This window comes from Ambystoma mexicanum, chromosome 4q (assembly GCF_040938575.1).
Source record: "Ambystoma mexicanum isolate Mex_15411 chromosome 4q, UKY_AmexF1_1, whole genome shotgun sequence".
NCBI lineage: Eukaryota > Metazoa > Chordata > Amphibia > Caudata > Ambystomatidae > Ambystoma > Ambystoma mexicanum.
In genome coordinates, this window is record NC_090928.1 from 255216395 (window position 1) to 255243070 (window position 26676).

The window sequence follows — 26676 nt, forward strand, 5'->3', positions numbered from 1 at the left end:
GGCTCAGACTTGGGGAGCAAATTGAATCAATACTGTATGCAGAGTATACCATCGAACTTATACCCGACTCTGAATGCGGGGGTCGGGCAATTGTTGGACAAATTGTACACGCACAATGAAAAGAAACCAGGGGAAGGGTCAGTGGCTGCAGGCGGGGTATCCAAACCCAAACCCTATAGTGTTTTACGGCAAGCCAAGGACAGTGATGTTCAAAGGGCAGGCAGGGTATTGAACAAAATGGATAAAAAGGTTGGGAAGACAGAGCTTGTATCTGCCGTGATTAGTCAGTGTAATAATCAGCCTAAAATGACTGAGTATCCTCCTGGGCCCGGAAGTCCAGTTATATCTGAATAGGGCTATTGACCATACCATTTTAGTGGAAATTCCAATGTTGAGCCTATTATCGTCAGTATACATTGATCTAGTGGCATTTCCGAACTGCGCAAATACGGACTGCTGTCTACTATACTTTAGATCAAACTTGGTGAAGGAGCTGGTTTTCTCAGAGAGACTTAAGTTGAAAGAGCTAGGATTTGATGTTCAAAATGTGTCGGATGTGGAACTAGAGGGTAGGACTACCTTGGTGGGTGGGGGCTTCAAATTGTGATTAATTCGACGTAACCTGGCTCAATGTCAATTAACTATGTTGGGGGCATGAGGATGGTAGCAAATTCAATTAGAATTAAGTTACATCCACACTGTGGAAGACACTAGGTCCATAGTACCATAGGTTCGAGGAGCGGGGCGCCCAAGATTTTGTTCTGAAAGTTGTGTCCTGGAATTCAAGAGGTAGTCAAAACCTACTTAGTAACATCGAGGCAATGCAAGTGTTAAAGCAGGGTCATATTATTTTACTCCAGGAAACATGGTTGTTGGATGTCCCTCTTCTTGACAGCTACCAGGTGCTTAAACAATCTGTCAAACCAGGTAGGGGGGGGGAGCTTTGGGGGGTTTGTTGTTTGCAGTCAGGGCTTCTCTGGGTATGAGGGCGGTTCTGCTCCCGAATGTCCCGTTTGGGGTGATGGCAGTTTCTTTGACAACCGCTGATGCCCAGAATAACTTGTTGGTTCTGAATGGTTATTGGCATAGTGGTGAATTGTTTAGCTTCCTGAATTCTATCTCTAATTGTATAGACGCATGGGTCGAGATTTTTCCAGATGGGAAAATAATAATAGCGGGAGATTTTAACTCCAAGTGTATCTTGCCAGAAATAGTAGAGGGGGTTTGGGACGTGACTGGAGATATGATATCTAAGGACCTCAAGGCATAAAATGGCTGGTTATGGGTGACTACTTTGGAGGCCTGGGGATTGTTTGCAATTAATAAGATGGTTCAGGGGGAGGCACGGGTTCAATCCACTTGGAACCGGGGGCAGAGTTTCTCAACCCTAGATTATATATTCGTGGACTCCTAGTTACTAACCTGCTGTGTGGATTTCGTTGTCCAGGCAAATAACTGGAGTGACAACGCAATGCTGAGCACTGAATTTTATTTTTTGATCAAATCACGTTCTGGTAATAGGATGAAGCACATTGTATCGAACTGCGCAGGGAATGCTACTCGGTGGTCAGATTGAAATATTGTGATCTTGAATTCTGATTTAGATATGATCATTAGACATACCCCTCTTGATTGGAAAATTGAGGTTTTCAACTCCATGTGCTTTGATAGTTTTATGGGGGAACTGAATGAGCAAGTGAAATCAAACCCCAAATTTAACACCCATTCCTCAGGGAAATCCACACACTTATTCAATGAGGACTTGGCTGCTGCAAAGAGGAAATTGCACAGAGACATTAGAGCTGTGAAGCGATTGGGTGGCGGCCAAGCAGATTTGATCCAGCAACTGAGGAAGCTAAAACAAAAATATAGAAACTTCTGTAAATCTGAGAAGGGAGCTTTACTCCAGGCTGATTCAGAGTGAATGTTACAAACTTTGATTAAACACAATGCTCAGGATTTTTGGGCAATGATTAACAACTTGGAGCCTTTGTTCCAAATTAGTGAATTGAATGTTGTTGCAGAGGCCCGATGGATCGATTTCTTCAGAGAGATTTACAGCCGTGTGATTGTGCAGACGGAACATATCTCAGTGGTTGACAAGTATATTCTAGCTACTCCATGGGTCCCCGAGTTAGAATTCGAGGAAATGTGGGTTCTGATAAAATAAATGTTATAAGTCAAGAGCACCAGGGCCCAACAGGCTCACCAATAAAGCCCTGAAGTCGGACCCACAGAATTGGTCTAAGGTCCTACTGCTGTTATTCCGCAGTATTTTAGATTCAGGATCTTTTCTTCCTCATGGAGCACAGCCAATATCGCGGCCATTTTTAAGAAAGGATCTAAGGCAGACCCGAAAAACAATCGCCATATTTCCTTAATCGATGCAGACTGTAAAATCTTTGCATCTTTAATACTGGGCCATTTGGAAGAGCGGACTAGGTCAACCTCAAGACTAAATAATTTCCAGAGGGACTTCCGCAGAGGACATTCTACTAATTTGAATGGCTTAGTGGTAAGGGCATTGCAGGACTCAGCTTGGGCCAATGCAAATGGTTTTTAACCTATATGTCTCTGACGCTGTGAAGTACTTGGCTGGGTCTGGATTGATTGACCCTAAGGTTGGGTCAATCAGGGTGGAATGGTTGACATATACCGATTATTTCCTTTTATTTGATAACTGTCGGGTCGGCCTCCAACGTTTGCTGTTCAAGTTTTTGGAATACGCCAAAGACAATGGTCTACTAATCAATCCTAGAGAGAGTAGGGTTTTGGCAATCTCAGGGAAAAAAGTATAAATCTAAAGTCTGGTCTCTAGAAAACAAGGTGATAGGGACAACAGATTCGCTGCTATACTTTGGGTTTTCAAATAAGTGCTCAGCCGGTGTTGAAACACATTAGAGAGACTCTAGTAAACAAAGGTAAGATATGGCAGCTTCTCTATTAGACCTGTATTAAATTTCTTTGGAGGAAAGATTGTGCCAAAATTGATATATGGACTGGAATTGGTTGATGAGGTAATTTTTAAGGTATTGGATAACATCAAGGCCAAACTCTGGCGTAAAGTTTTAAAGGTTCCTAATGCTATGCCTCTGCTAGCTCTTAGATTCGAAGTGGGGACTACCTCATCGGGGGCTCCAGTGCAATGGCGGTTGCTTGCACTATATTTGAAATTGATCGCCCGATGTCGAGTTCATTATATGAAGATCTGGGAGCACAATTGCTGGTTACAAAGGATCAGCAAAATAATTGTCAGTTTCTACTATCACTAGAAACCAGGTGTTCTGGTATTCTCACTAATATGGCGATTGATTGTGACACCTTGGTGTCCAATCCAGGGAAAGTGAAGAAAGCTCTTTATGATCAAGATTGGGTGTGCACTACTGACCTATTAGTCTCCTATCCCTCCCTGTGCGATTTGGTATATGAATACAAGAAGCGTGGCGCCCCCTCGCTTATCTTGGCTCAATTTCATAATCGCTATTATAGAATGATTCTTTTGAGGCAACAATGGAACCTTCTTTTAATGAAAGAGTTTCTGTTGAGGAGAAATATTATCCTCGAACAAGACATGGGATGTAGGTTCTATCAAGACTCCCCTTTTGAAACCCCAAGACACCTGGTATTAGAATATGCAGCACTAAATAATTGCAAAAAGAAATGTATGTCTAAATTATGTGATGGGAATACTGCAATGAGGAAATTAAATGGTTATAACAATTGGATGAGATGTGTGAATGTTAACTCTGTTTCAGAGGGATTAGCGCTGGCTGGTTTTATTAAGAATTTGATTAATTGAAATGTTTAAACTGTATTCTTTGATTGTTCTTGATGATTGGTTTTGTAAAGGTCTGCAGGATCCAAGCATGTCTATGTACACTCCGAATTTCTGGGAACTAATGCACCTGTGAAGGTTGCTGCCTTTGCCAACTCTTGAGCCTCCGCCAACTACATGAATTTAAAGTTCACCGGGGAAAATGCTGGTTCTATGTTCCTGAAAACCCCGCCAAAGCCAATCCACTCCCCAGATGGATCCTCATTGACATCCAGGGACATTACCTAGCTACCGCTCTGTGAATCACTATCAGGATCACTAGGAATTCATTCTGTTTGAACTAATTGGTGCACCAAACCCGAAGGATATTCTGGCAATTTCTTGTTGGTTCCATCACAATTCCAAAATTGAATTGCCCTGCAACAATGAATCTTCTGTCCCAAAACTGTCAGCTAGTCTGCCAGACTCCTAAATTCACCAGCATGGTTCCTGTGACAGCAACTGTACGCACTGCTATAGTTGCTTCCAAGAATGAGATCCCACAACAATACCAAGTTTTGGCTCATGCTTTATCACTGACAGAAGCTGAAAAACAACCCCCACCATGCGCATATGACTGTCTGGACTATCTAATACCAGAACAAAAGATTCAATTTGGGAGAATTTGTTCCCTCCACACCGGGAAACAATGGCCCCTGAAAGTTTATCTTGTTGATTCATTATTTTATTAATATTTTATCAATTTCTGAATCACATATTTTAAAAAGGGCCCTAATCTTTTTTGTGTAGAACAAATGTATGGAGCTCACTTGTACATTGACTACGGGGAGCTAAAATAGATCATGATCAAGAACAGCCATCGGCTACTTCTCTACCCAGATTAGATCGAGCATGGAGACAAGTGGAAAACCTTCGTTAAGGCTAAGTAAGGACACTTTGAATGCACCATCATACCTTATGGTCTCTACTACAACCCCACAGGCTTTCAGTTCATATACCTTGATGACAACCCATTTACTCCAAAAATGTAAAGGATCTCCTCAAACACATATAAGAGGTGTCTGCTAGTTACCAGAATATCATCGACGATAATATCATCGACAAACAGGAGAAATGGCAATTCAACATGAATTAGGTAGAGATCTTGAGCTTTCTACTCACTCCCACTGGGCTGAAAATGGATCAGAAGAAGGTTCAAGCTGTCTTGGGATGGTGTAAACCCACCAACCTCTTAGAACCCCAGTGATCTCTGGAATTTGCCAATTTCTACAAGCGATTTCTCCCAATTGTGAAACCTCTGAACCACCTACTTGAAAGCTTGTCCGATTCCTTTGGAATGCTACCATGCAAGAAGATTTTGATGCGTTCAAGGAAGACTTTTGCCCGTCTCTCATTTTGATTCAACCAAATGCTTGCGAACTATTTGTGCTCGAAGCAAATGACTACAACAGGTCTGTTGGAACCATGTTATTGCAGAAAGAAGGACTGTTACAGTGGTAGCCTACCACTTTGTGAAGCTCACTCTTGTAGAATGCAACTATGCTATTTTGGATTAGGGCCGCCTGCCCATTAGAGATGGGTTCCCAAATCGGCTACTCAATCTGGGTGGATCAGTGCATTCTGTGGAGAAATTGCTTATCATAAGAACCTGGTGTTCTTGAAAGAAGCATGATATTTGTACCATTGGAACGCCTGTTGGATGTTGTTTTTTACCCACGTCATTTGCACACTGTTCTACCATTCTGGCTCCATACAAATAAAATGCATTGTCTCACAGCAAATGTAACTCCATGGCAACAGTAGAACCTGAACACGTTCTGTACCCAGCCTCAACGACCATCGTTTGGGCCCTAAAGGGATTAGAGAAACAATTGATGTCATCTCTATGAGCACCATAATTAGTCTAATGTATGAAAAAACGCCCAGGAGGACTGCCTCCAAACACTTGATATATGCAAGATCAGTTGTTTGCCCTACTACTCAGGACACACTGTGAACTACTCGAGTGGTGCCATGATTCCTAACTATGAAGTCCTTCCGGGCAAAGTAAGACAAAGGAAATTGTCCAATGCTCGTTCTGGGGGCTTCAGGTGGTAAAATACATTGATGCATATCTCCAGGAATGTACAATTTCTGCACAACAAAAGGGGAACAATCAACCCTCTACGAACCTCTTGCAAACCTTGGAAGGCCCTGACAGACACGCCGGGATGATTGTTACGATGGACTTCATCACAGAGTTGCCCTCGTCCCGCAAGAACATTTTCTTCGGTGTGGGAGCTCACACCTACTCTGAAATAAGAGCATTCATTCCGCTCTCAGGTCTGCCTTGGATTGAAAAAATGCCCCATCTTTTCTTGCAACACATTGGGCCTCATTCTAAGTGTGCCAGCCCGGAAACAACGGAGCCCATAAGCTTACTAGCATCGTTGTTTCTGGACCGGCACACTGCAACTGTGTGGGCGGGTTGGCACCCACCCGCACATTTTTCACAGAAGCACCGGCACCGTTAACAACGGTGCTGGCGCTTCCATGGTCCCCATTCCCATAAAGTCCAATTGGACTCTATGGGAATGGGGACTTACAATTTGCTGGCACCTGACTTTCCGGTCCACAGGGGTTGTAACTCCCCGGTGTTACCCGCAAGTCAGGCTTCAGTAAATATTTACGGGTCCACCGGCATGGTTACCGCCGGACCCGTAATAAAGCCCATTGCTAGCTTTCACAGCTTGATAGATTGGTTTCTGAGCAAATGCTCCAATTCACTGCCAGGTTTTAGCATGCCATGGAAGAACAACTGGGTTTTCAAGTCCATTGCTCCACTAATTCCCATCTGCATATCTACAGCAAATGCAACACATTAACCAGGTGATACAACAGTTTATCCGCTGTTTCTTTTCACATGCTCAAGATACCTGGAGTGATTGTCTCCCACTTGCTGCGTATATATACAATATTCTTCATAACATCTGCATCGGTATGTCACTTTTCTATTGTGTGACACGCTACCATGCTAATATGTTTCCTTGTCCTTTTAACTAGGATCAGTCCCATTCTGGCAGCACAAAAGCTAGCACAGAAGATAGCAGAGGTGCACCACACTGCACAAAATATCTTATAGCAAGCAAAGATCTCTTGCGTCTGGCCAATGGCAAACAGCAGCCAGCTCCTGCTTATGCAGTGCAAAAATGAGTCTGGCTCTTGACCAAACACATTCAAATGTCACAGTGTCACAGGAAACTCAGGCCCCGCTTTATTGGTCCCTTCAAATCATAGAACTTGTTTCCCCGGTAGCTGTGCACTATAAAACCTGCCCATCCTACACAACAACGTCCTCCAACATTCTTGTAGCTGATTCTGCTACCAATGAGAGTCATTACTTTCTTGATTTCGATATGCTAGGGTGCAAACTTGAGTATTTGAGCCATTGGAAAGGCCTAGGCAGTGAAGAACTCTGTGGGAACCCAATCCACCTGCTCTGATCCTTATATCCCGCCCACTCTTGTGAGTGTTCTAGAGTTCTACTCCCATCACCCAGAAAAGTATGGACTTTTCTTTGGGGGCAGGGGAGTGCTATCAGGAACCAGCTTAGGTGTACCTGCAGGTGTATGGCTATCCAAGCTGCGGGGCTCTCTGAGGGCACAGCAAGGGTTATTTTGAAGTCTTTCACTATGAGTCAGCTAGTTATGTCGATACATACTGACTGTGCAAACAAATGTCTCCAAAAGCCAGCTTCCATTCCTGCCCTCTGCCTTGAAACATCATTTGCCATATATTATCTCCACAAGCTGCTCTGATCCTGCAAAGACTCATTGACTGCTGCAACTTCACCCAGGAAGGCCACACACCCATTGCTTCACACTTGAGCTTTGCTCTGTGGAGATTGACCCACCTCTAGCTGTCTTCAGCATAGCCTTCTCCCAGTAGTGTTGTCCGCTGTGCTGTCCAACCTGAAAAACCTGTGTCTGAGTGGGAATCTAAGACTCTGAGAAGGACGGGTTCTGGGAAATCTCTGTTTCTTATTCTTCCTTATCTGTCTTCTGCAGCCCCACTGGTCTTCATTCTGTATCTGCACACTGTTTTGAAAATGAGGGGGTCAGTGCCAAGTGACATTAGTTCCTACTCTGTATGAAGGCGTTAAAACCTAGCACTGTATATGCACAGTAGGGTCCGAGGAACAAACCAAAATGTTAAATATACTGTGGAATTAAATATATTGCACAAAGCAGACAAAAACACCTGTAGACCCAAATGAAGAAAGGAAGGATACCAGGGATGAGGCGTAGGAAGAAGCCAAAATACTGTTATGTAATAGTACTCCCTTCCAGGCTCGAGAACAGGTCCGGGTGGACAAGACCTGGGCTATTGCTGAATTGATTCGGGTAGCCGACAAAACATGATCCATTCAAACATGGTTTGTCCAGACAGCCTAGACATGAACAACGCATTAAAGATAACCTGTGTCCGTGGTGGTGCTGAAATATATCCTAAGGTCCTACTCATCTTAGAGGTTAGAGGAGGCCCCACCATCCTGAAGGTAGCCGTCATTCCAGGGCAACCAGAAGAGGTAATTATGGGGACTGATTTCCCAACCTTTCCTTACCTCGTTCAACAAAACCCCAAGGAAGCAGCCCCAGAAAAATACTCCCCTATGAAGCCCTGGGAATAATATTCAGAGGATAGCAGTGAACCACAATGGGTTTGGGAGAGAGGAACCTTTACCTGAGTAGCCCAACAAGAAGGGGGGGGCATTCTAATGGAAGGTGTATGTAACACATCCAGGGAATTTGTCCTTTCTCCCCAAGGGGGAGTCACCCCCTTTTAAAGTAGGGAGGTGAGACCGCTACCCAATACCCTCCCTAGGACACACAGCAAGCAGGATTCCATTGGGTGTTACCAGCCCTGTGGCAAGGAGTCTCCAAGTAAGTATTTCATTCCACCTCCCTTTCCTTCAAAGTCTCAAGTGTTTGTTTTTTATATGAGAACTGAACATGGCAATCATGTACAGAGCCTTTTTAAAGCAGATGGCTTGGTTTCTGACCTGTATTTGTAGCCACTCCTTCTGTGAAGACCGGAACGAATGGAATATCCTCTTCCTATCCAGGGAAGGACATACAGACATCTGGACTTCAAGAGAAACAGAGAGAATGGGCCAGAAAGGGAAAAACGCCAGCTTGCACAAGCACTTAGAGCAGGGAGTCTCTTCCTCGCAGGAGGAGCTGAGCCAATGAGCCTAGCAATCAGCGGTGTGGTTGGAGACCGGGGCAGTCCGCACAATGCTGCGGCTTTGATGAAGGCAGGAAGCCTGATGAGCTTGTGGCTGCTGAGGAAGGAGACAAAGCCAAACCAGAAGAAACGTACCAGCGTTCTGCTTTAACACGTTGGTGTCACTGAGAGGAAGAAAGGACGCGAGAATGGCGGGCGAACGCGCCAGAGAAGGTGGCATGGCGGGCGCCGCCCCTTAGTGGGGGTGGTCCAGCCGCGCTCCTCCCCACGAGGACGAGTGGTCAGGGGGCGGGAGGGGGAGAGGAACACGTCAGCCCGCCCCCTGAAGCGCGTGAAACATGAGGGGCGGGGCGGGAAACTGAGGGAGAAGTCGGCCCATAAAGGCACGGGCGTTTGAAAACAAGCGCACATTCTCCCTCGGTTTCCCGGCTCACCGGATCGTCGGTTCGTTTGTTCGGATCGTCTATTGTCGGGGAGCGGGAGGAAGGTGCTCGCTTCATTTCCAGGAGGTTTGCTGAGGAGATTCCAGGAGGTTCCTGTGGCAGCGGTGGTCGGTTCCCGAGTGGACGCGTCGAGGTGGGTACACGGGAGGGTCTAAGCATGCAAATGTGGGGGGTGGTGAGGCAGCACGTCGGGGTGGGAGATTTACAGTGTTAGACGGATCGTTGGCCGTCGCGACCGGTGTGGCGAAGTGGGGAGGCGGCCGAATGTGTTGGTTGGGAGGCGAGCGTGGGTTCGTTGGAGAGAGGCAGGGTGTCCGCTGCATCACTAGAAAAAGGCGCGGGTAAGGATTGTTGGGTTGTCGCGCCACGTTGCTAGGTTGCATGCGGGGGGGTGGGGCCAGGATTCACCCGATGGTCGCCGCGGTGCATCGGGGGAGCTTCGATATTGCTGAGGGGGCGGGGGCCGGCTAAGAATGTGTTTTCCTTTGTTTTGCCGCCGCGCCATAGTGGACGGGGGTGGAGGGCTCTCCGTGCGGGTAGCACGGCGGCCTTCAGGGGGGGGGAAAGTGTGGACGGTACATTGCGATTTGGAGGTGTTTTGTTGGGAGGCTTGGAGCTGGGTTGGCTTTGTGTGGGCTTGTGTTGTGGCCGGTGACCGCCGTGAGTGCTTCGTCAAGACATGCACGCCTGGTGGGGAGAGCAGCGGGATGGGTGCATGCGAATGCGGTTTGATTGAATGTGGGGCTTGGTTTCGGCCGGAACATAGAAAGAATGCGTGATTTCTCGATGGCGCTGGGCGTAGTTTGCTGGGGTGAGTGGGCTGGCACGCCGGCGCAGCTGCTGGTCTGCCCTGTGCTGCGCTCCCCCACCCGATCATTCAGAACATTGCCCTGTGGTGCCCATTCTGCCCATGCTGGGCCTTGCTCTCCTTGGTGCCACGCGGTTCCCGAACCATCGCCCTTTCACTGGGCCCGGCCCCTGGGCCCCCTTGACCTGCCGAAATGCCCGCCGTGGCCCATGCGGATGGTGGATGTCATGGTTTGAGGAAGTATGTGGTGGTTCGATGCTATCGTGGGGTGTGTAGTGAGGGAGGGAGGGGACTGCACAGGTTGCTGTGTGTCCCTGTGGTCGGCCCCTGCCCCCCCCTCCAGACCGTGCCGTGCTTGGCCCCGGCAACCCAGCAAAATACCTCGGACCATCCTCAATGCACATTTCCAGGTCCTCGCGGATGCCTTTTGAGTGACGGCACGGCCGACCCGCATTGCCAACGAGCCCCAGTGCCCACCACCGCGTAGTTTGCTGGGGAAGGGGTGTGCGGCGTTCGCGGGCTGGGTGGGGGCGGGGGAGGACACATGGCGGCTGGTTTGTCTTGGTGGGGGACCAGGGCCTCGTGGCCACTGGCGGCCGGGGGGGGGCCGAGCATGGGCCAAACGGCACATTTGGATGGATGGCACAGTTCGGGATACGGGCTGATGCGGCGCAGTGCGAGGTGGCGTGGGGGTCCGGGAGAGTCCCATGGGGAGTGGCTCATGGTTGGGCTTGTCGCACACGGGGGCCCCCGAGGGAAGGTTTCGGACACGTTGCCCAGGTGTGGCGTGGCCTCTCGGTCGAGGCACGATGCGTTCGACGGGCGGGGAGGGGAGGAGCAGTGATCTGGTGTTACGGAGTCCCAGGTGATTTCCACCAACGTCATGGGTGCATAGGCTGTGGTTAATTGAAAGAAGAAAGAGGGGCAGTTTTATAGCGTTTTGTGTGTTCCCAATAAATTATGTACTTGGGGGGAATAGCGCCGTGTGTTGAAAAATTATGTTATCTAAAAGAATTAGGACATGTCCAGTTTGAGGGATATATCGAAAAGCTAGCTGACTTGGGGGAAGAGGTTTGTTTGGGTTGTATTGTATCTGCATTTTCTCGCGTTAAGAACATGATGTTACCCGAAAGAACTAAGGTAGATGCAGTTGTATTAGCGGGGGTTTCCAAAGGATATGATACATAGACGGTAGGATAGCTCAGCGGGTTGAGTGCTCGCTGCTGCTATCTGAACGGGATCTGCAGGTCACAGGTTCGAATTAATAATTAGGCACCAAATTCGGTTGGGTGATATTCAATGTAAATATGTGCTCCGGAAAGCGCTTTGGTTTAAGGCATTATATCTTGTGGTTTTGGTTCTGGTTTCTATGGCAGCAACTTTGCCTTTGGAGAGCAGGGGAGTTTGGGGGGTTTTGAGGAATGCCACATTGTTAACGGTCCTCTATGCTTTCCGTCATGGGAGGGTGTCTAGAGTTGAGTGGGGGTGCATGATTCTTCGTGGTGGACGGGATCTTGTTTGTGTATAGTCCATTGTTAAAAAGAAGAAAAAGGGGGGAAAGGAAGAAAAAAGAAAAGGAGCAGAGAATGGGCTGGAAAAATAGGGTGCATGGTGTCCTGGTGTTCAATTCGGTGTGGTGTGGTCCAGACACTGAGTCGATCCTCGGTGTTAATATACTGGGCGGAGCATTAGAATGGACCTTCAGCCCTTTGTTATCGTCAGCATGATCCACGTGTGAAGCAGGCATTTGTGGTGTGAATGTTTTGGGAGAGCTACACATGAGAAGTATGGTTGATGGAGGACTCACAGTGCAGCGCCTGCTGTGGCGCCCGGCTCTGTGCGGCTTTTCTCCCGGCCCCTTGCCTGAGCGAAGGCGGCCGGCGTGAGCTAACCCTTGCCCGCGCGCTGCTTTTCTGGTGTCAGGGGGGCTCCCTGAGACGCAACTCTGATCGCTGATCGATCGATCCCGATCGGGGTTCCACCTTCCTCTTCCTGCCCCTCTTTACCTCACGCATTGCCAGCTCGTGCCGCGCGGTCGTCTTCGCCGCCAGTGAAGATGGCATGGCGAGCGCCGCCCCTAGTGGGGGCGGTCCAGCCGCCCTCCTCCTCACGGGGCCATTAGGCGGGGGGCGGGAGGGAAGTCATCATCAAGTAAAATTTAGTGGCTACAGCCAACTTATGAAAACAGGTAGAGAGGCGCTGCGTTCTTTAACACTGGGACACATGGCTGCCCTGGGGAACAAACGGGGGAAGTTGGGTAGGCACTTTTCTGTTGGAAAGGAATTGTATGTGAAAATTGCCACAAAGTTGTCACATAAGGCACGAGTAGGATTGACGGCTTACCGTACTGGGAGCATCGCTTTATTTCTCTGTAGATGTGTAATACGGGCCATCTTGAATAAAATACTTCCAGGGCCTCGGGTGGGCACAGGTGCACCTGGGTTCCGCAGTATAAAGTGGATTGGGTTGTGCAATAAGGAAACAAGGTGAACGCTATTATGGGGCGCAGTCTTCCAGTGGCCACTTCCCATTGTTGAAATGAAGGGGTGGCAGAGATGGACAGGCCACGGGATTGGTGATAAGGGGTAATAAGGGGGAAAGTAGTTACATATGGAGTGGTAAGGGACAAGCATTGGCACACACCGCACCGTGCATGACAATCTTAAATCCACTTACAGACAGGTGCTCTAATGGGTGCAGAACTATAACTAAAGGAGCAGGCAATACAGGCAGAGCTGGTAATTCACCTGCAAAGCACAGTGAATGGTAACAGCCGGTGCCTGCAAAGGAACGAGCACTGTGACATGCAAGGTTGCACGACAAGGAAGAGCGGTAATACCCGGCGCACAGTATCTTGGAGATTTGTTATGCAGAAAAATTTTACAATTATGCACTAATGGGGGTCCTTTGGGATTCCTAGCGCTGGGGCCCAGCTGATAGCCGGAAAAGGAGGGGAAGGGGTTTGGCGGGAGGTTGCTCATGTTTGCGGCTGCAGGGTCCATTAGGGCATGGTGCGTTATTTCAGAGCCCGATGAGCCGCGCGGGTGCATAGAGTGTTTTACGCCGGGGTCCGCGTGCAATTTTATCATGTATGGGATTACCCCCCACCACTCGAAGGCTGCTAGGGTAAACAAGTTTTATGTACCCCACAGTGACCGAAACATTTGTTTTACATAGGTCAACATGTCGGTACATGCGAGTGCAGTTAACGCCGCTCTGGAGGTGGTAGAGCTCGTGCTATCGGAAGACGGCCAGACAGTGGAGGAAGCAGCCGGACCATCAACCACGGGGCGAGGAATGGACGCACAATCTTGGGCGGAATTTCTAGCCCTCACCGAGGTCCTGGGGTGGCAGGCTGCCATGGCAAGGATGGGGGGCCCGACAATCACCAACATAGTCGCCACCCCGGGAAGCAACCCGGAGGGGGGCAAAGCCGTTCCGGAGAACAAGGATTCGACAAATGGCGAAGGCACCGGGGGTCACGAGAACTCACCTGCGGGTGTGGGACATGAGGGGGGCCCCCCACGGAAGCGTACGGCGAAAACAAGCGGGGGCCCACACGTAAAAAAGACAAAGAGGGACTTGGAGGAAGAACTGGCAGCTTTAAAAGCGAGGTTGGGGGTGACACCGGCACCACCCACAGGCATGCCAAATGTACCTACGCCTGCACAGCCGCCCGCCCCGCCGCTTAAGGCCCAACCGAAATTGATAACACCACCAGACCGGGTGGCCGGGTCGGTACCAGGCAGTGTGCCTGTAGGCGGTGATGGTGAGTCGGAATTCATACAAAAATTAGTAAGGGCAGTGTTGGCAGCGCAAGGGGCAACGGCTGCATTGGCCCCCACAGCAAGCAGGGCACCTGTGGCGGCCGCCACGGGAGCAAGCAAGGTCTGGCAAGGGGGGAAGAAGGGGCAATAAGCGGCACCCCAGCCACTGGTGCCACAATTAGCAACGGGGTAGAGGGCACGAATACCAAATTACCGCCAGCAACGGGTGGAAATTACTCAGCATGGCTGTTGCCTGAGTGGGTGAAGCAAGAAATTTGGGAGGGCAAATTCATTGACATATTATCCCTCTTGGAACACGAAACAAAGGGCAATGACACACTGCGGGGAACAGGAGGGAGGGAATTAGCTAAGGCCAGGAAAAGAGTAAGGCCTGCAGAAATGCTGGAAAATTGGCTCGCAGCGTTTAAGATATTGTCCCAAACTCTTAATCAAAAGGACCCAGACCTGGGCCCACACCTGATGGCATACAGGGCATGTGTTATCCATGAATATAATCAACAGGGCGGAAACGAATGGTTCTTGAGAGACCAGCGATTTCGTCTACGAATGGAACATCATACCAAACTTAAATGGAATCATAAGTCAGTCGAGGACTGGCTGGAGTCTTCCAGTGGGACAATAGAGCAAGCGGATGGGACAATCATCCTGGCGGGAGGGCGCATCAATCCCGGGGCAGAGGCAGGGGAAGGTTTCTCGGCAGTCGGGGCAGGGTTAAACAGGGCAGTTACGGCCCCCAGACCAGTGGCACCAAGGGAGGGGAGGATGGAACCGACAGCATGGGCCAATAACATGGGGCCACAACCGGTCCGGGGCAATACAAGTACAGTACAGCCGGTACACACGGAAGCAATAACAAGGCCAACAGGGGCAGGGCGAACGAACACCGGTAGCGGGAGGACACCGGTTTGCTGCAGATTTTACAATGAGGGGGTATGCAACTGGGGCGCGACTTGCAAATTCAGACATGCGTGCTCTGCGTGTGGGACCCACGGCCACCCAGCTCGGATGTGCAGGGGACGGCCAGCGGCAAGCGATCAATCAAAATAAGCGCCGGGGGGGCTTCAACAGGGAACATCTGGGGCAATGGTCTAATGTTGTCAATATATGCGGTCATTTCGTATCAACACAAACTCTGTATACTAAAATAAACAATGTTCTTCTTTAAGGTGCCTCGATAATTGGTTCATCAAGAAAAAAGGGGACAAGGGCATTCACGGCACCGGGAGCAGGGACGAGAGCCAGCAATGGTAATGATGGGGGCAGGAGGACCAAGAATGGGGAGTGGGGTTGGGGGGCCGGGGAATGGCCTTAATGACAAAGGGTTTTCCCCCATCAAGGTCGATAGATTGCTCACATGGCTGCCACGGTACCCGGCTTCCCTGGGGAGGGACACACTAGCACAGGGGTTCGTGGAGGGGTTCCGCATTCCTTACGAAGAGCGCATGGGAGCCAGAACAGTGAATAATTCCAAGTCTATTTTCGAGTGGGCCGATGTGGCCAGGGCAAAGATTAACAAAGAGATTGAATTAGGAAGGATGGCAGGACCTTACCAGGGTCCCCCATTGAGCAACCTTATCATCTCCCCATTGGGGATGGTACCAAAGAAGGAACCTGGGAAGTTCCGCCTTATACATAACTTGTCGCACCCCAAAGGAGGCTCAGTGAATGATGGGTTGGACATAGAGGCTTGTTCAGTAACTTACGTATCGTTTGACCAGGCCATAAGCTTAGCCCGGGCAGCGGGAAAAGGGGCGCTCTTGGCGAAGGTGGACATAGAAGCAGCATTTAGGTTGCTCCCTGTTCACCCGGACAGTTTCTTTCTCCTGGGTTTCCAGTTTGAGGGACAGGTGTATGTAGATAAGTGCATGCCAATGGGGTGCAGCATCTCGTGCGCTTATTTTGAAGCATTCAGTTTCTTCCTCGAATGGGCACTCAATAAAAGGGAGGGCAGGGGGGGGAAACGCATTATTTGGACGATTTTCTATTCATTGGGAGAGGGGGCACGAATATTTGTGCAACGCTTCTCGATAATTTCTTGGTATTAACTGAGGAATTGGGAGTACCTCTGGCGGGTGACAAGACACAGGGACCCTGCACTAAGTTAACGTACCTGGGGATAGAAATAGACACAGTGGAAGGGGCATGCAGATTACTGGCAGAAAAGATAGAGGAATTCATTGGCGACATAGATAGGCCATTATACGGGGATAAGGTAACCATAAAAACAATTCAATCTTTGGTGGGCAAGTTCAATTTTGCCGCCAGGGTGATACCGGCCGGAAGAGTTTTCGCAAGACGTTTGGCGGCGGCGAAAGGAAGGCACGAAAAAGGGTGGCATAAGATACGCATCGGGGCGGGTTTGAGGGAAGACCTCAAAGTATGGCGCACCTTTTTAAAAGATTTCAATGGGGTATGCATATGGCAGTCCCCTTGGATGGCATGCGCACAGTTACAGTTGTTCACCGACGCGGCAGGTAGGGTGGGATTTGGGGCGATATTAGGAAAAGAATGGTGCCGGGCCGACTGGCCTAAGGCATGGGTGAGGAAGGGGCTATGCAAAAACAGCAACATATTGGAGCTATTCCCAGTGGTGGCAGCAATGCACATTTGATCGCGCAAACTGAGTAACAAAAGACTAGTGGTGTGGTCGGACAATATGGCAGTGGTGCAGGCGGTGAATACACATTCAGCAAAATGCCCGGCCACGTTGTGCCTACTACGCCACATGGTTCGCAAATGCCTGATGATGAATGCGGCCGTTAAAGCACGTCACGTACCTGGGGTGGATAACACAGCGGCTGATGCACTTTCTCGTTCGCAGATGACACGATTCAGGAAAGTGCACATCCAAGCACAGCCCATCATGACTCCGTTCAACAAGGAACTATGGCAGCTAGTGAGTTGGGTCAAGGAATGAGGCGGCTCGCTTCCAGAGCATTGGCGGGGAGCACTTGGAGTCAATACAAGGCCAATTATGATACATTCTTGGAGCACACCAAACATCTGGGGGGAGATAACATGGTAGAGAGGGTGGACTGTGTTGTGCTTTGGGCAAAGGGGGCGGGAAAGTCGAGATCATGGCTGGCGGGACATCTGAGCGCGGTGGCATTTCATAGCCAGCTATCAGGACAGCATGACCCAACAAATGGCTTTCTGGTAAGAGCTGCACTAAAAGGCTGGGATAGGGGCGAGGGGGCTACGGCATCAACCTCACCAACTCTAGTGAGGAAACCCATTGATTTTGAACTATTACAGAAGGTTATGACAGCAACTACAGGGGTGTGCTACTCGCATTATGAAAGTATTATGTTCAAGGCAGGCTTCGCATTGGCCTTTTTGGGGCCCTACGGATTAGTGAGTTAGTGGCGAAAGCAAAGAAGGACCAATGTTTCAGAGCCTTATTATGGGGAGATGTACGCCATAAAGGAGGGGGGATATCAGTCAACATCAGGATATCAAAAACAGACCAGAAGGCCAAGGGAAGCGAGCTGGTGTTGGTCAGACTGGGACAGGAGGCGTTTTGCCCAGTTGAGAGCATGACAGCATATTTTGCGATTAGGGGGGGCGAGCCAGGGTATTTGTTCTGACACAAGGATGGAACCCCACTTACCCAGTTTCAATTCAGGCGAGTATTAGAGGGGGCCCTGGCAAGTTCGGGCGTGGATCCGGGGCAAGATTCGACCCACTCATTCTGCATAGGCGCAGCAACGACGGCAAGCAGGGAAGGCCTGGGTGAGGAAAGGGTCAAAAGGATAGGGAGATGGACATCCGACAAATACAAATTATATGTGCGTTAACAGGGTCAAAGTGATGGCGTCCAGGGGGGTGGGGGGTAGGGAGGCATATGGGAAACAGGGGGCACTAACTAGGCCACACAAGCTAATACAACCAATCATGTCTCCACAGAAGCCAACAGGGTATGGGTCGTGGGCCACTCCTTCGTGGCCCGGGCAGCGGCCAGAGCACGGATTGCGTTTTGGTTCGGGAACCTGGGCCTACGGAACACGTAGATTAGTTGGATCACCAAGGGAGGTTTGAAAAGCACGTCAGTATGGGAGACATTGGAACAGGCAGCGCAGCAACACCCGTCGCCCGACATTATCTTGTTGCATATAGAAGGAAATGATCTGGTGACTAAAGGAAGGAAGGATTTGTCAGAGCTTTTAAGAAATTTACTAATCAGAATAGGGAGGACTTTCGGGGAGTGCGAGGTGATGTGGTCCGAGATGATTGCAAGGCAGGAATGGAGGGGTGCGGTACGCCAGGGGGCCATAGAGGAAGCGAGGAGGAAAACGAACAGTCGCATGGGGGGTTTCCTAAAAAGTAGGGGGATGGTATGGATTCGGCACCCCCTCATCACCTTAAAAGTACCTGGGTATTTCGAGAAAGATGGGATGCACCTGTCCGAGGTGGGCACAGCAATAATGTCCTTAGAATGGAGGACGGCACTAGAAAACGCGGGATGCGCGTGATGGGGGGCTGAGGGAGAGGGTGGGGGGGTAAGGGGGGATCAGGGGGTGGCCATGTCTCCCCTGGCTGGCTCCGCCCCCCCCTCCCGTACCAACGTACGCCCACACAACCCCCATCGCCCCAGCATCCTCACGAAGGAACGGGGGGACGGGGGATGCTGGGGTGGAACGATTACGAAACCATGGAAGCGAGTGCCCTGTGCAATCTGGGGGGGGAACTCTCTGCCGCCGGCAGCCAGCAGAGAGTCTTGGAGGTGTCACAGGTCAATCCCTTGAAAAAAGCACTGGCAGACCCATAGGGGAATGATCAGCCAAAAGATTAGATGTACGGCGCCCCAAGAGCAATAGGCTCGGGGGAGGCCCTGGGAAAAAAGGGGAGGGATGTAGGGGACTTGGGAGCCAATTCCAAGACCCAAAAAGGCGGGGGGGGGAGGGAACGAATAACAAACTCAAAACAAGGGCAGCAAGAGAAGCCGGTTGGGGGGGGACAAGAGGAGACTACGGGGGGTCAGGTAACGGTGACAAAATAACAGCAAGGGGAAGTCTTCACGAAGGAGGGGGGCATGAGGGGGAGGGAGGTGGCGGATCCAAGAAAGGGAAGAAAGGATAGCAAGGCTAATAGAGGGAACAGGGGGGAGGAAGCCAGTACCAAGGAAAGGGAGGGGGGGGCAAGGACAAAAAGCTGGGGGGAGAGGAGACGAGGGACGGAAGAACAAGGCTGGGAAGTCTGCATTTGAGGGGAAAGGGAGCCAGGACATGGAGGGCCAGAAATGACAGGGAGAGGGGGCTTGGCTGGACTCAGAAAATGGTGGACCAGGGCAATGGAGGAGCAAGTTTGGGAAAGGAAGGAAGAAGAAGGGATAGGGTACCCGGAAGAGACATCACGCTGGCAGGGGGACACTGGGTCAGACTTCACTGGGGGCCTTGGGGGAGAGGGAACAGGGAAGTTCTTAGGGGCTCGGCAAGACGAAGCGAGACCTGGGGGGATGCATAGCATAGATAGGACTGGGCTTCCAGTACAAGCAGCAATTGGGGGACAAAGGGGGGGACAGAGTAGAGTAGAAAGGACTAAAATTAGACGGGCATCGCAAAGCGATGACCAACTAGGCAGGCAGAAAGGTGGGCCGGCACCAGAGGGCGGTGTCGGCCTTAACATCAGATATGGCATGAATGTAACGTTGGGGCACTTGTAGTGGTGCCGGTATAGGAACCTGAACACTGGCGAGGCACCGCATGGCTGCCGGTTTTATCTAGACCCAGATCCAGGACACAGGGTAAGTGTCAGGGTAGGAGCGGGGGGGCAGGGCATTCCCCAACTAAGACCTAGAGCAAAAGGGCGGCATAGTGAAAACACGGGCATGGGAAATCTACAAACGGCCGGTGTAGAGAAGAGGTTATTAGCAAGGGCCGGGCTCAATCTGAGGCGTCCACTGGACGAGGACGATAAGGGAGAAGGGGGGGAGGGCAAGGGATACCTAGGTAGCCGCCCACTGAGTAGGATACCGGTGGCGGTGAATTACGGATCTCCTGTAAGATAACTCCAAGACTTTATGCAAATAAAGCTGCTGAGGCATTTAATCTTCCAACTTTAACAATGTGTCTGTGTCATTCTCTGGTTCAACATGTGATGTATGACAGATGCCGGGGGCAGGTGGGGGGAGAAAGGGGGGGAGAGCGGGGGGCCAGGACATGAAGGAGGGGGAGGACAAGGCACTGGGATGCCCACGCTATGGCGGGCGAACGCGCCAGAGAAGGTGGCATGGCGGGCGCCGCCCCTTAGTGGGGGTGGTTCAGCCGCCCTCCTCCCCACGAGGACGATTGGTCAGGGGGCGGAAGGGGGAGAGGAACACGTCAGCCCGCCCCCTGAAGTGCGCGAAACATGAGGGGCGGGGCGGGAAACTGAGGGAGAAGTCGGCCCATAAAGGCACGGGCGTTTGAAAACAAGCGCACATTCTCCCTCGGTTTCCCGCCTCACCGGATCGTCGTTTCGTTTCCCACCCACCCTCCCAAAATACAAAATGTGTTGTAATAAATTATCTTTTGTTTTACAGGTCGCCCAGCGGAGTTACATGGTGATCCCTTTAACGAAGCACTGGCAGACCCATAGGGGAATGATCAGCCAACAGATTAGATGTACGGCGCCCCAAGAGCAATAGGCTCGGGGGAGGCCCTGGGAAAAAAGGGGAGGGATGTAGGGGACTTCGGAGCCAATTCCACGACCCAAAATGGCGGGGCGGGGAGGGAACGAATAACAAACTCAAAACAAGGGCAACAAGGGAAGCCGGTTGGGGGGGGGGACAAGAGGAGACTACGGGGGGTCAGGTAACGGTGACAAAATAAAAGCAAGGGGAAGTCTTCACGAAGGAGGGGGGCATGAGGGGGAGGGAGGTGGGGGATCCAAGAAAGGGAAGAAAGGATAGCAAGGCTAATAGAGGGAACAGGGGGGAGGAAGCCAGTACCAAGGAAAGGGAGGGGGGGGCAAGGACAAAAAGCTGGGGGGAGAGGAGACGAGGGACGGAAGAACAAGGCTGGGAAGTCTGCATTTGGGGGGAAAGGGAGCCAGGACATGGAGGGCCAGAAATGACAGGGAGAGGGGGCTTGGCGGGACTCAGAAAATGGTGGACCAGGGCAATGGAGGAGCAAGTTTGGGAAAGGAAGGAAGAAGAAGGGATAGGGTACCCGGAAGAGACATCACGCTGGCAGGGGGACACTGGGTCAGACTTCACTGGGGGGCCTTGGGGGAGAGGGAACAGGGAAGTTCTTAGGGGCTCGGCAAGAAGGAAGGGAGACCTGGGGGGCTGCATAGCATAGATAGGACTGGGCTTCCAGTACAAGCAGCAATTGGGGGACAAAGGGGGGACAGAGTAGAAAGGACTAAAATTAGACGGGCATCGCAAAGCGATGACCAACTAGGCAGGCAGAAAGGTGGGCCGGCACCAGAGGGCGGTGTCGGCCTTAACATCAGATATGGCATGAATGTAACGTTGGGGCACTTGTGGTGGTGCCGGTATAGGAATCTGAACACTAGCGAGGCACTGCGTGGCTGCCGGTTTTATCTAGACCCAGATCCAGGACACAGGGTAAGTGTCAGGGTAGGAGCGGGGGGCAGGGCATTCCCCAACTAAGACCTAGAGCAAAAGGGCGACATAGTGAAAACACGGGCATGGGAAATCTACAAACGGCCGGGGTAGAGAGAGGTTATTAGCAAGGGCCGGGCTCAATCTGAGGCGTCCACCGGACGAAGACGATAAGGGAGAGGGTGGGGAGGGCAAGGGATACCTAGGTAGCCGCCCACTGAGTAGGATACCGGTGGCGGTGAATTACGGATCGCCTGTAAGATAACTCCAAGACTTTATGCAAATAAAACTGCCGAGGCATTTAATCTTCCAACTTTAACAATGTGTCTGTGTCATTCTCTGGTTCAACATGTGATGTTTGACAGATGCCGGGGGCAGGTGGGGGGAGAAAGGGTGAGAGAGCGGGGGGCCAGGACATGAAGGAGGGGGGAGGACAAGGCACTGGGATGCCCACGCTAAGCAGACTGCGCATACCAGAGCCAAGTCAGAGTGTGGTTCTGCACTGGCCAGGAAACCTCCACTATGAAAGAGCACTGCCGCTGGACAGAAGGATTGTATGAGAAGTGGGTGAGGTCACAAGCGAGACCACGCTGGGCTAAGAATTCACACACAGCAAGAAAACGTGAAAGAATTGATAAAAAAAGCAGGGCTGAGTAGGCACGTAACCCAGGTCTGGCTGAGAATCCGAATACCCCACGAGGGGGTGAGAGAAGAGAGAACCAAATCAGGGCTGAGTAGGCCCGTAGCCAACACAAGGCTGAAAGTATAAATACCACATGATGGACAAAGAAAGAGTCTTGTTTTTGTGAATATCGACCTACCAGGATCAGGAGAACCTGTTACATCTAATAAGGAGAATACATCCCAGAAGACAGGAAATGTTCAGACTGGCTGATAAGGCCGTCGTTTTTGCCAAGAGGAAAACTGCAAGCCGTTTTTTGTTGGGACTACCATAATAGCTGGAAGGCTGGGAAAGACTTTGAGAACTCTTTGGTGGTGGTCAGGGAACTAGTCACCACTAATTTGCCTAAGGGAGAGGAACCCTATTCTAAGCGAAAACGTATTGTCCTTTCTTTCCATTGTGGTAGGTCATATGTTAGGGGAGCGTAGGTTTTGACGTCCTGACAAGCACCTGTTTTTTTTCTTAAAGTAAGAACCCCATCTTAGAAGTATGGTTTAAAGCACGCATGATTTATTTTAATAAAATATGCTGTTCAAACATTTCCTCTTGCCCTTCTCCTATGTCTGAGTTACCATTTTTTAATTTACATTTTTAAAGCGCTCACACAGCCCGCAGGCATCGAGGCGCTGTTCCAGAAATTGTTTTTTTGTTGCTTAATTGTTTTTTTTTCTTTGTCTTAGTTGCGTATTTATAATGCACTTAAACACCCAGAGGTTTCTAAGCGTGGACCCGGGGATCGAACCTGTGTAGCTTTGTGTCGTCTTGCTTCCAAGGCGAGCACGTTGCAGCTGAGCTATCCTCCGGGACAATAAACCATAGAATGCTCGATTTGAACATGAATTCTTTGCAAGAGTTCTGTGTTAAAAAAGCCCAGGAATAATAACCTAGACTAAAAATGAAGCAGTTAAAATGAAGAGGTACAAATAAAATGCACTTTGAAGGTAAAGGTAAGAATACAAAATAAAGACATTTTAAGTGACGAAAGTAAACATAACTAAATCCCTTATTTTACTTTAAAAAATATACTGTGCAAATACATGTATTTCTTTTAAAAATGTGTTTTTGATTTCCTATTGATTTAGTAGTACCAAATGAAACCCCTATAGAAATCCCAGATAAACCCATCACCACTTTACATTCACTGCCTATTTCCAGGTTTAAAGGTTGTTTTCAAAATGTGGAGAACTCCACATGCCATCAAGCAACATTCTGACCGTGTCTCTGTCCACCTCACTTGCTCTAAACCATACTCATTGCAGGCAGAGGACTTTTTCTTTGGTGGTTTTGATCTTTTTTTCATTAAATATTAAATTGAAATATTCTTGCTTCCATCAATTTTACCTTAGTTACAGTGGGTAAAACTATTTTTGCAGAGTTTTTTTTACTGTATGCCTTTTTATACCAGATGCCTATTTACAGCTGCAATTAGTCCATTACCTTTCAGAAGACTGCTTAGAAAAAACAATACATCCCCTTAACAACACAGAACTAGTTCAAAAACATCACAGGGAGTGTGTTTTCGATGGTGAGTGGTAGGTAATGGGTGGAAATTGACAAAGGGAGTAGCACGGACATGGGTAGGCAATGGGTGGGTAAAAGGCCAAACAACCGCCACAGGCTGTCATGATCTCTGCTTCCAAAAGGTCAGGGTTTTCCCAACTCCCTTGGAAGCAGATCCATAACCCAGGTTCCGAGTGCCAACCAGTCCCAATTGGGACCTTTTGGACCCAGTCCTGGCGCCAGTGGCACCAGGCTCATAAATATGCCCAGTCCCAGCGCTGGAAGCGCCGGGCTCATAATGCTTGGGTGGACTTACCTGCAGCAGACCATGCTGCTTACTTGCCTGCCAGTTGAGCCTCTGATCCTCTTCTGTTTGGAACTACTTTTCCTGTTGGGTGGGGCAGGAGCCACTCCATAGGTTCAGAACACTGGAACTCTTCTGGAAAGCAGGAACTCTTTTCTTACCTAGGCGTGGCTGTGGAAGGAGGGACCTAAGCACTACAGGAGGCTATTTAAACCACACCCGATGGATGAATCTTGCTTTGCGTTATTCTGCATCCTCTGCAGCAGAACGCTCATCGTGTCTTCTGCATCTGATCCTGGGCCTAAGGAAAAAGGCTTACCATCCTGAATCCAGTCTTCAGCAACACCTATAAAGACAAGAAAGAACAGGTTAGCATTACGGTCTTCAGTGACAGCTCTTCACTTACCTGGTCCATCGGCTGTCACCAACGCCTCGCGCTGCATTCCAACATCTGAAGGACAAAGGCTTACCTACTCTTCGTGCGCTCCGGAGGTCTTCACACTGCATTCCGGCATCTGAAAGACAAAAGCTTACCAACTCTTCGCACGCTCCGGAGGCCTTCGGCGCTGCACCCCGCATCTGAAAGACAAAACAAGGTGCGTTTAAAGACATTGGGGAACTTTAATACTCACGTGCCATTACTCCTTTCCACATCTAACCCAGTGGGTTTTCCGGCACCCTGCAGCCGCTCCGAACTTATACCTGCAAAATAAAAAGACAGTTAGAGCGCATCGTGAAGCAGGCAACAAGCGCTTACTTACGTGCTTCCAGGCGCTTCTATTCATCACACGGGCTCCATCTTCAACTCACTTCAGCCCGTCATCTACCATCGCCGGAACCCTGCAAAACAAGAGACATCATTACTAAAGACTTTAAAGACATTAGAATTACTCGAAACTTACCGTTCGTGCAGTAAACGACAGACAGCAGTCCTCTGAAGTCAAGAGGCCTGCTCCCCTTATCCAGTGAAGAAACTGGTTACAGCACCCTGTGCCGAGGCAGATGGAGAGCACGGCGTTCACTTACCTGAGACATCTTACCCTTCGAGTCAGACATACAGTGCACAGAGGTCCAGCCCAAAGAGCCAGCCGTGTGTTACACATCACCTTTGAAGATACGGTATACGCCCAGTCAAGACCGGTGCCTCTACGGGAATCAGGTGAGCGTTACACAGGCTCTGACCCATCTCACATCCCATATCTTTCCTGTCTTCGGTATCCATGCCAATATTTTTCTTGTAAAAGGTTGTGCTTACAGTGACACCTAATAGCCAAAACCAACTATCTGTAATAGGTGGCTACTCACCCCAATAAAATATGTAGCATATTACGTGACCGCAAGCAACCCCAGACATTCTAAACCTTTCAGCCATCACCTCGTTTTTTGTCTAAGTCACCCCCCGAGTGGGACAGGCATGGGGTTGCTTGTGGTCTCATGAAGAAGGGATGTGACCAAGCCGTTGGGGCTGGACTGGCCCTTTTGGGGTTGGACCATGGCTGATTTTCATATGGTCTTCCCCCTTTCTGTAATAGGTTAAGAATAATTGTACACCTCCTAGTGATCTCTTTTGTTTTGTTTATAGTGAGGAAGAACATACCAGCCTGTAAATCCCCTATGGGGAAAAGTATACGTAACGTTGGATTGCTAGAAGGTAAATACCCCAATGGCGAGATCCTACCAGGATTTGGACTGAAAGGAGGTTGAGAGGATTGCAAAAGGTGTAAGGGTTGTGGGGAATTCATATTTAAGCATTCAAATTTAGACGGTTGGAACATGGCTATGAAGGAATATGTGCAAGCTTTATAATTCATATTAGTTGTTTGTGTTATGATTTGCATAAAACCTTTCAAATTATGCATATCATTCCATATCATAATCAACAAATACATTAATATCTCGATCCTAAAGTCAATTTTCCACCATATAAAAACCTAGAAGGAAAACTCTAGATGAGAAATTCATACGTCAAACCATTACCAATTAAATGCACTAATTTTTCTAATAACAATTTCATTATCCGTAAATCTTTAATTACTCTTCAGCATTAGATTAAATTTTAACTTTCCCACATAGTGTTAAGGTTGCAAGGATGTGGTAATTCATGTTATGAGTTTACAGGAGGCATTGGTGTAATACCATCAAAAATATGAGGTAAGGTCTGCTGCCACCTAATTATCAGCAGTAATCCATATGTGTTGCTATGACTGCTGTGCATATGAAAACAATAACATAACTATATAGAGTAACATAGCAAGATTCCCTGTAGTACATACCCTTTTTTGTCCATCGCTTCCACATCTTCCACCCGCATGCCGAAAATAAACAGGTTACTCTCGCCCGCCTCCTCTGCCATTTCGACATTGGCACCATCCATGGTACCAATGGTGAGGGCACCATTCAACATGAACTTCATGTTTCCGGTGCCCGAGGCCTCGGTGCCGGCAGTGGAAATCTGCTGGGAAAGGTCTGCGGCAGGGATCACTAGAAATAAACAAGATGAAAGTAAACCTCTAGCATGAAAAAGCTGAAACATGTTGCTTTCTGGTCCCCAGAATATGTGGCTACTAGCTAAATCCTGTAGTTGCAGTGATTTAAACTAAAATA

General features: G+C 49.5%; 1 protein-coding gene across 1 annotated transcript in view; it reads right to left on the reverse strand.

The window, feature by feature from the left end:
• Positions 1-26676, reverse strand: part of LOC138467651 (glycogen phosphorylase, brain form) — a 760591-nt gene that overhangs the window by 97718 nt on the left and 636197 nt on the right. Inside the window, exon 17 of the mRNA XM_069607828.1 lies at positions 26346-26553. Within this exon, the coding sequence (XP_069463929.1) occupies positions 26346-26553 (208 nt within the window). The remainder of the gene's footprint in view (positions 1-26345; positions 26554-26676) is intronic.